General features: G+C 39.8%; 1 protein-coding gene across 1 annotated transcript; it reads left to right on the forward strand.

Moving 5' to 3' along the window:
* The first annotated feature begins 3,051 nt into the window (after window positions 1-3,051).
* Window positions 3,052-10,298, forward strand: LOC122643695 (sister chromatid cohesion 1 protein 1). The gene is made up of 20 exons (XM_043837291.1): window positions 3,052-3,107; window positions 3,215-3,283; window positions 3,404-3,462; window positions 3,560-3,604; window positions 3,700-3,719; window positions 3,822-3,898; window positions 4,260-4,344; window positions 5,267-5,342; window positions 5,888-5,966; window positions 6,273-6,433; window positions 7,564-7,619; window positions 7,717-7,878; window positions 8,553-8,721; window positions 8,797-8,888; window positions 8,966-9,221; window positions 9,346-9,430; window positions 9,510-9,646; window positions 9,727-9,811; window positions 9,938-10,050; window positions 10,160-10,298. The coding sequence occupies exons 1-20, from the start codon at window positions 3,055-3,057 to the stop codon at window positions 10,240-10,242; spliced, it is 1,962 nt and encodes a 653-aa protein (XP_043693226.1). The 5' UTR covers window positions 3,052-3,054; the 3' UTR covers window positions 10,243-10,298.

Here is a 10,298-nt window from a genome sequence, read left to right on the forward strand (position 1 = left end):
TGATAAAAGCCCAAGATACCGTTGCTAGACCTGTGGCCTGTGGGGTTTTTTTTGTTTTTTTGTTTTTGATAGAAGCCTGTGGGGTTTGTTTGACTATTAATTATTAGTGACCTGTGGCCTGTGGGCATTTTGGATATTTCAAACTTAATTGTTTGTCCGAATCTTTGGGATAATTTTTATCACTTACACTTTCATGATTTAATCCTCATAAACATGTTTTAACATGAAAATTGAGTTTTGGGTAGGGTTGTGTGCATTTCATGCATTTCCCTTAGATAGGTATTTTGGTCATTTCTTACTTTTTTTATGCATAACCTTAGTTTTAAGACCTTAGGGTTATATATTTTGATGTTCTAAAATCTTAAGAGTCATTTTTAATAAATGTATTGTTTTTAAACTCATTCCTATGGATCTTTGCACTCTTAGCCTAGTAGGGGTATTTTGATTATTTTACCAGTATTTTATCACCCGATTTTGATGAAATTTTTTTTTAGATCTTTTGCATGGATTTTAATTTTCAGGTTTCATTGATGCATTGCAATTCCGGCTTCACCTTTGGATCAAGTTTCGAGTTTCTTCAGTAGAGTAATTTCCTTCATTCGTAGATCTAGGTTTCTTTGGTTTAATTCGTGTGGTTGTTATTTTATTTTATTTTGCTCTATGGGGTTGTGGTAGTTTAGGTCCTTCAATTCATTCGCCAAATTCCGTTATCCTGCGTTAATTAGTTTCATTATAGGTTAGATGCTTGTGTGTTAGGTAGTTCATTTGTTAGTTTAATTAATCACATTAGTCTGGTGCACTTTTGCCTTACTTAAGGAATGTTAAATTTAGTGGCTACATCTCCCTGAGATCGACCCGTTAGCTACATTGACCCGTAAGCTTGCGGTATTATTCCTTGACAAATAGCAGGACTCGTCCCTTTGGCATGATCCATGGCTTGAACTATCTATCCTCTGACGACCAGGAATCCTTATCTCTCCAGCCTTGGGCAGATCTCCTTTGGACAAAGTCTCTTCCCTCATCAATAATTCCACATGGATCAACATCCCCCTCTCGACCCCTTCCTTCAAGCTCGGTGGAATGAGATCAGATACACCCAGCTCTTTCATGGTTTGGCTAGAAACACCCTTGTTTGGACTCAACATTCGAAAGGGAGGTTCACCCAAGCATCTGGTTTAGAGGCTATTCGGAGGAAGTCCATCTTGGTCCCCTGGAGCTCCTTAATTTGGTTCAAAGCTCGGATGCCTTGCTTTAGCTTCATTGCGTGGCTGGCAATGCGCAATGCCCTTACTACTAAAGACAAGCTCTTCGCCTGGGGAGTTACTCAAGACTCCCTTTGCACCTTCTGCAACACTGCCCTGGAGTCCTTCAGCCAAATCTTTTGTGCCTGCTCCTTTGGGTTTGCAGTTTGGATGAATATTCTGAAGCTCCATGGTTATGATAGAGCTATTCTTCTAGTCTGGGAGGATGAACTCTCTTGGATTCTCAGCCACTTTAGCGGCAACATCACTATTCAGCTGATCAAGAAATTTAGCCTTTGTGCCTATATTTATTGGCTTTGGGCAGAGCGAAATTTGCGCATCAACAGTGGAATCTTAGAAGCCATTGTGGCAGTCTCGGCCAGGATTATTCAAGACACTAGGTTTAGGTTCCACCTCTTCAAAGGCAGGATTAGGGACAATGCTCACAATAGAAGGTTCCTTGGTTCACGGGGATTCCAATTAAAGCTCACCGCTAGAACTATCACCTTTTATAATTGCAAACCCCCGACTCAGGGACTGCTGGCTATTAACTGCGATGGCTCAATTCGTGACGGATTGGGGGGATACGGGTGTATCGGTAGGCAGTATGATGTCACTGTTGTCTTTGCGAAGGTTGGAGCTCTCCATTCTCCCAATATCTAATGAAGCAGAGCTGCATGCAATTGTCTGTGGTCTTAAAGAAGCAAGGAGGCTTGGTTTCTTAATTGTTACGGTCTTCTTTGATTCCAATTCGGCAATAAATGGGGTGAATGGAGTTTCTTCCGCTCCTTGGCCTGCCTAACTGGCTTCTTGCTTGCTGGGGGCATGTTAGCCCAATTGTTAGAGTTTTGGTTTTCTTGCAAGCTCGAAAGCTATTCTATTTACTTAATAATGGTAAGGGTGCTTGAGCGCTGATGCGGCTTTTTGGCTGTATCTTGCTGGGGGCAAGCACTTGGGCGGAGTAAAGCTCATCGTAGAGCACCGTTGTTGGAAAATGGGATGGCTCTCGTATTTTGTTTTTGTTCTATCAAAGGGGGTCTTAGGGGGAGTGAAGGCCCTTTCTTTCATTTTGACAAAGATTGGATGCTCAGGGGCGCTCAAAACTTGTTCGGTAAGGTTCTCAAACATCTTAAGAAGATCACCTTTTCCACATAATTCAATCAACCGCTAGTTACTGTAAAACTATCTCCTTTCAATTTTGCTATAGAGAGGGGAATCAATCATTGTGCAGATTGTCTTGCCGAGCTTGTACAGTATCGCTCCGAGATAAGTCTTTGTATAGACAACCTCCCCCAATCCCTCCGACATCTTATTTCTAATGATGCCGTAGGGAAATTATACCACAGGATGTAAATCTCTTCTATATTTTAATTAATTAATAGTTACCTTTCTCCAAAAAAACAAAAAAACAAAAAACAAAATAAAGAATATCTGGTTATTCCCTCCAAAAATTAAAATTAGAAGAAGAAAAAAAAAAAACCCTTTTTCCCATCCAAAATCCGTTAGGATTGTTTGAAAGAGACGTTTGTCCTCTAATACACCATGCACGTTGGTTGCGCTTACTGCTTCCTCGTCTCGTCTCTCACTCTCACTTTATTCACTCGCTCACATCTTTCAGTTTTACGAGCAGAGTACTTTCTTCCCCCACGCATTCCGCACTTTCTTTGCCTCTGTCGGTGTGTTTCAAACACAAACTCCGTCTCTCTCTCGCTCTCTCTGTTTTTTCGCTTTTAAATAACGTATCGATCGTTTGCTCGACTGATCAGTGTTAGTTTCAGTGTTCTTGTCTGGAGTTGAAGAAACTGAAGAGAAAATGTTCTACTCTCACCAGCTTCTCGCAAGAAAAGCTCCATTGGGACAAATCTGGTTAGTCATTTCTGTTGATTTCGCATATCCCTTTTTGATTCTTTGGATTCTAAAATGTAGTAACTCCGATCCGATTTCGTCCGAATTTTCCTATTTCTGTAATGAAGGATGGCTGCGACGTTACATGCCAAGATCAACAGGAGGAAGCTCAATAAGCTCAATTTAGTTAAGATCTGGTTCGGTTTTCCTCTTCGCCTCGTCTTATTAATTTTCGATTTCCACTTTAATGGCTTTAATTGCTTATAGTTGATTTTGATTTCTTCTTCCTCTCTTCGCTTCGGTTCATCAATTTGCAGCGAAGAAATATTGAATCCGGCAGTTCCGATGGCTCTTAGACTCTCTGGAATACTCATGGGTAGGCATTAGGCAATCTTTGCATGATTTGCGTTAGCTCCAATTGTTTGTGTGTTGAATTTTCTTCATACGATCTCCATATCTCTGCGTGCTTTTAGGTGGAGTGGTGATCGTCTACGAGCGGAAGATGAAGATCCTCTACGGTAAGCTTTATTTGCTTAATTTTCAGTTCGCATTTAAATTTCTCTGTTCAAATTTATCTTATTCATGTTCATTTTCCGTATCTTATTCTTCGCAGACGATGTTCAACGTCTACTGGTGCGTCATGAGCTTTCCGATTCCTTTTTTCTTCTTCCACTAGTTTTTTTCTGAACTCTTTTATTCGGTAATCCATTTGCTTTCTGATATTGAAAATCTCAGGTAGAGATCAATGAAGCATGGAAAGTGAAATCCGTTTCGGATCGAAACGTCCTTCCCAAAGGAAAATTTCAGGCCAAGTAAGTCTTAGGCTCTAAGCTTCTCCTCTGTTAAGTTATGAGTATCGCCTCCTACAGAATGGCGCATGTTAGAACGTAACCTATTAATGTTTAGTTTTTTTTTGGTGGAGTATTAATGTTTAGTTTTGTTTATGAATGTATTTCACACACAGCGCATGTTAGCGATTTAAACTTCACAGTAACTGTAAGAAAGCATTGGTGTTATTGGTGATCGAGTATGCGGACTGCGCACCCTGTGCAGGGTAGATCAGATATGAACGTGGTGCGCAGTGCAGGGTAGATCAGAAATGAACGTTTTATCTTTGAGTCTTCTGTATAGAGCTTAATTTTCGGCTAAACGGATTGGGTCTTGTTCTTACAGGTACGAAGCTGTCACTCTGCTAGATCATCATGAAGAAATGGAGCTCGGCGTTGGCGACCAATCGGATTATAGGCATTTTTCCATGGTATGCCATATGTCAAGATAGTACAATCTACTTTTATATCTAAATCACTAAAATTGCCTTGTTGTTATACTATAGTAATTGCCAAAGCTCAGAAAATAGTTTTAACTTAAGAAATATTTGTGAGATTCTTAATTAAGTCATCACTTGATGTTTCAAGGCATTCTACTTGCTTTATGTGTATTCTACCTCCATGAATATTCTTCAAAATCATTTGTCTTAGTAATGTATATGCAGTTAACTTTTTTTTTTTTTGGTAAAATATATGCAGTTAACTACTTAACTATGTACATAAATAATTAGATGAGAAAAACTCTTTTGCATGGCCCCCTATATAGGAAAGTTCCCCTACAATGTCATCATAATTAGTCACAACATTGGTTGGTTTTGATGATTGAAACGATTGTTTATGTTGAGCACCCATGTATTGAGTCTTTTCCTTAATCATTCAAATCTTGATAAAAAATGTACTTTCTTTTATTTTTTTGGGAGTGGGTTTATAGATCGACACATGATGTAAATCCTTTGGCTAAAAATTACCACTTGAATTGATGATGATATTTTGAGATCCAATTAACATGACACTTGACAGATCTATAGGTCCATCTGGGAAAGAGTTCAGATTTGCTACGCACATGGGACGGATGGGGATAGATCTAAACCCTCCATGGGGGTGTGGGATCCGCCTCTAGCTAGGGTGTGGGACCCATGTCCCATGAAGGGATCACATCTGTCCCCACCCATCCCCATGTGGGTAGTTGATCCCAACTCTTTGGGAAAGGTTTCCCTAAACAGACTGTGGAAGAAAAATATCCCCTAATAAGAAAATGATTTCTATTTTGATCATTGTCCCTATTTTTCAGTCGTATTGAGTCAATTTTTGAATGACCAATATTTATTTAGCTATTTTGTCCATACCATGCAGAGACTGGATGAAATTGATATTTCTAACATTAGCAACTGTGCTGAAGGTGACGATCTCTCCAAACATCACCATCAAGGTTTCTACTATACTTCTCCATTCCTGGGTGCCCTTTTTTTTAGTTATTACCATAATATAATATTTATGACAATTCATATACATGCATGCATAATTGCTCTATTCCTAGATGACCCTTTTCTCTACCTGTTGGCTGCTAGTAAGCTGATGGCTGTATGACTAGGGATGTAAATGAATAGCCGAAATCCGTTTTCGTATTCGTGTTCGTATCCGTTTAGCACTATTCGAATCCGTCCGAAGGCTAAACGGATAGGCTATAGCTATCCGAAAAGCTATATTTACATGTAAACGAATAAAATATCCGATCCATATCCGTGTCCGTATCCGTTTAGCACTATCCGAATCCGTCCGAAAGCTAATCGGATGCGGATGCGGATATAGCACTATCCGAACCGAATCCGATCCGTTTACATCCCTATGTATGACTACCTGTTCGGCTGAGGTGTTCATTCTTTTCTTCATTTGAAATTATTGGTTCAAAAGTTGCTATGGTACAATATTTTTTTTTCGAGTACTAAGTTCTATATCATTGATTCTCTTTTTCAGCTGATGCTGTTAACATCACATTATTGGATCCTTTTGATTCATACCGGATGGATGCAAATCTATATAATCGCTTTCAGAGGTAGGGCACCAATAAGCTGCTTGCAGTTTTAGTGCCAACTTTTGAAGATGCATGGTGTTCATATCCTAGTTCTGTATCTTTTGTTTTTCAGTTTTTGAGTTTTTTCTTGATATAACAAATCTCTAAATGTATAAGGACTTAATTCTCTTTCATTTTCTGCTCCTGCATTGTGTTCTCATATTTTCTTCATCGTATTCCATTCACCCATCCCAAAAAATATAGCTGTGTTTTTTGTTTGGTTGGCTGCTAGAAAGCATTCCTATTTTTGAATTAACCATACATTATAAACTGGCTGAACCTCTTTAGGTTTGATATTGAAGAAGATGAAGGTACACAGTTGAACTCTAGTCCTCAAGAGCACTCACCAGTCCCAGCGACTCTAGTATCCTCACTACCTCCTCAAGAGCACTCACCAGTCCCGATGACTCTAGTATCCTCACCACCTCCTCAAGAGGAGCCTCAACCAGGTTAGCAATAGATATATAAGAAATTCAATGCCTTTCCTGTTTGCAGCTTCCTTTGAAAGATCTAGATCTTAATCTACTTATCACTCACCCAATTTTGTGTTAGGCCTATAGGCATGAAACATCTCTTTTGCAAATTGCTGATTTTCATGGGGCTCTCATATGTGTATAGCCTTATTGACTTTCGATTCCCTTAGGAAAAATCATTATAATTTATCCTGCGATGATCAGCTCTAAGTCTGTTAAGAGGGTGTCTTGTTTTTTCATCCATGACTTGTAAAGAATCAATGGGCTTGGAATAGGACTGAAGAATGATGTGGATGTATCCAATTGAATAGTTATAAATCAGAATGAAACAGATGTTTGGTCTAAATCTCGTCTTACAGATAATTTGCCCTGTTGTAGGAAAATCAAAGTGAAAACATTCATTTTCTTATGCATAGAAAGCATTCTCCACCCCACCCCCCACCCCCATCCCCCAAAAAAAAAAAATGGTGGATTGTGTTACTTCATCCTTCCATAGATTTACTCTTTAGCTGTAGAATAACACCAACTATAATTAGAAAATAAACAGAAAATTGTTGCTGCAGTTTATCATAAACAGGCAACACCACATTAAGCCAAGCAAGAAAATTGAATAGAAGATATTACACCACAGTGAAGGAAAAAAGCATAACTGAGGTCATGGAAAGTTTAAAATTCACAACCTGTTAGATTGAAACAATATATAAAAATAAAATAGAACCGAAATTACAACCCTTATTGTCCTTGTCCTTCCAAAAGAGATGGGCCGAAGTTTGCAAACTGAGAGCAGGAATGTGAGGTTGCCACCTAAGAGAGAGACAGAAGAACCAACTTGGCATGCAGAGAAGGATTTTGGGGAGATTCAACTTGGCTAGCGGGAAACGGGTTTGAGGAAAATCCTGAAAGAAATTTCCCAAACAAACTTTTAAAGAGAAGGATTTGAGGGAGAAATTAAAGAATCTAGACCTAAATAACTCCAATGGCTCTGAAATCTGGACCCTGGTTATTTAGGCCTTTACCACAGCCTAATGAATAACTCCCTGTATCATTCCCATCTCTTTTTTATGTTGAGATTGGTGTGAGTAATTTTCTTTTAAGTCCTTTTGCAGCTACTGGTATCCAAGAGCAGCATCCAGAACCTCATGGTACTGAAGACGCTCTTCAGGTAGATAGATTGAAACATTGTTGAGCACTGTTAATTATTACATGAGGGAAATGAAGAATGTCTACTAACCTAGAAATGCATATGCATTTTGTTACAGCCCCAGCAGAATGAACAGAAGCGTGGTCCAACAAAAAGAAAACCAAGAAAAGAACCAAAGGGCTTTGTTATAGATTATGAGCAAACCATCATCCCAGGCCACACTTACCAATCTTGGCTTGAGAACCCTTCTGACATCATCTCAAAAAGAGCAAAGAGGAAGGTCCAGTTCTTATCTTTCCAGTCTTTATCTTTCTGATGTTATTTTGATTCATCCAATTGCAAAGAAGTGCATAATTGGCTGGCCTTGGTGCAACGGTAAAGGTTGCTCCATTGTGACCAAGTGGTCACGGGTTTGAGTCTGGAAACAGTCTCTCTGCGAAAGCAGGGGTAAAACTGCGTACATTATGACCCTCCCCAGACCCCGCAGTGGCGGAAGCCTCGTGCACTGGGTACGCCCTTTTGCATAGTTGGCTGGCAACCACCAACTAGTTAGTGAAGTCAACTTATTCCTTCATCCATGTTTCATGTATGGGCTGTGAAGCCACTGATGGGGCATACCAAATCAGAAAAGTAATTGGTGTCAGTAAGCTTACTAGGTTGTTCTATTTCAAGTTTTTTAATGACTTGTTTTTATGTGAAGGAATAACAAGACTAGTGTTATCATCTGCATCTGTAGTACATTCGTTCATTTACATTAGTTCATGGATACTTTGTCACTGAATCGAACTATAACTTGCACAGAATGGAACTCAATGATGTGCTATAAATTTCAGCTTTTGCATGGGGCCCGGGGGGGTATGGGGTTTGGTGTGGGTGTTATCAGTGTATGTTGACTTCTCTATGCAGTAGTCAAATGCTGTTGATCTCAAGGTTATCTTGCCCAATATGTCACAGCAAGTCAATCTTAGGTCTACCATGAAGACAGCCCACCTTATGGACCTCCCACCAGTGGCACTTTGTGGGTTATCAGGACATGGAAACAAAGAAGTCCACTACCCTCCACCTCTTATGGAGCTGTGGCTGAAATGCACCCAGCTTCAAACCACTAATGCTTCAATTTCGGGTCAGTCTACCAAATATTTTCTTTTTAAAGTACATTAGTTAGACATCTGAAATAGACAAAGTGATAAAAATCTAGTGTTGCCCGCAGGAAGAACTTCTGCAAACCAATCGCCAGAACAATTTTTACCATCAAGTAGGACGCATGATAATCAAATCCCCATGGATTTTGTAAGTTATCCATTCGATTCTTTGTTTTTGTGGCTGGTTGTTTGTCATATAGAGTGATCTGATTCTCATAATGTTTGATTGTGAAGCCTTTGGAGGAGGATCTTCCCAGCGGAGATGGTATTGAGCCATTTGAAGTCCGTGTGGAGAATCCAGGTGGCAACCTTAACAACATTGAAATGCCATGGGATGTCTCCACACAGAAAGTAATGCCCAATCATATCAACAACGAATTCCCATGGAAAGTCTCCAGTACTGGAACACCAGGGATCAATCTAGTGGACTTTGAAATGCCCGTAAATGAGGCCAACCTGTTCGTTACACCAGGAAATTCTGGTATTCTCTCAGTTCTCCACAGAGAAGTCAAATTTTCATATGATTACAAGAACAAATACGGCATTGAACTTTTTTTCTCCCGTGTCCTCTCATGATTGATTGAGAAAATGCTATGGAATTACAGGAAACAATGCAGGAACCATTCCCAGCTCTGGATCTGGACCTGATTTCCAGATACTTATCCACGAACTCCAACTGCATTCTGGAAGGTTTTGTTAGAAATTTTCTTTCCTGCAGCTTGATGTGTGACCACCAAAGATTTAGTCACATTGTTTCATGAAAAAACAGGTCCAGCAGAAAAAGGCCGTATTCATCATCACACGGCCATAGCAATCTTGAATCAGTGGCAGAGGAACCATCAGCACCATTGGAACAAGGTTTCAAGCTCCCAGGAGTACATGAAAATGGGCCCACCCCCGATCATGGTACTCTTAACTCATCCAATAATATCTGCAACAGATACTAGTAATAGTGATAAAGAGTACTTAAATGGTTATTGTTGCAGAACTGTTGGTGGAAACTGGGCCTACTCCAAGTCAACATCCTATTGTCAATCAACCTGTCGACAAAATCACTGATACGATGCGGAAGTAGATCGATCTCTTCTTTATTGTTCTCACGATTTTTCTTGTACATATCTGATGTATTTGGGTTTGCAACATGATGATCATGGAGATTTGACTGTATTTGTGGTCTGTCATGTATTTGGTGTACAGGTATCTGAAGACACATTTTGACATGCCGGGGGTTCCTCAAGTTGAATCTCTCAATCACCTGGCCGTTGGAATGGAAAGACGTAAGGCTGCCCAGCTATTCTACCAAACATGCGGTATTGACATACTTCCTATAACTGTCCACTACAATACATCCATAGAAGCAATGTGTTGATGCATTGCAAGAAACCAATAAAACTAACATGGTTGGATGACTGTTTGCAGTTCTTGCTACCCGTGACTTCCTTAGGGTTGAGCAGACCATGCCGTATGGGGACATCCTAATATCTAGAGGATCAAAGATGTGAGTAGAGAGTAGAGGTGAAAGATGATCACCTTCCTTCCAATGTTAATTACATTCACA

The sequence above is a fragment of the Telopea speciosissima genome, chromosome 10 (genome assembly GCF_018873765.1).
Source record: "Telopea speciosissima isolate NSW1024214 ecotype Mountain lineage chromosome 10, Tspe_v1, whole genome shotgun sequence".
NCBI lineage: Eukaryota > Viridiplantae > Streptophyta > Magnoliopsida > Proteales > Proteaceae > Telopea > Telopea speciosissima.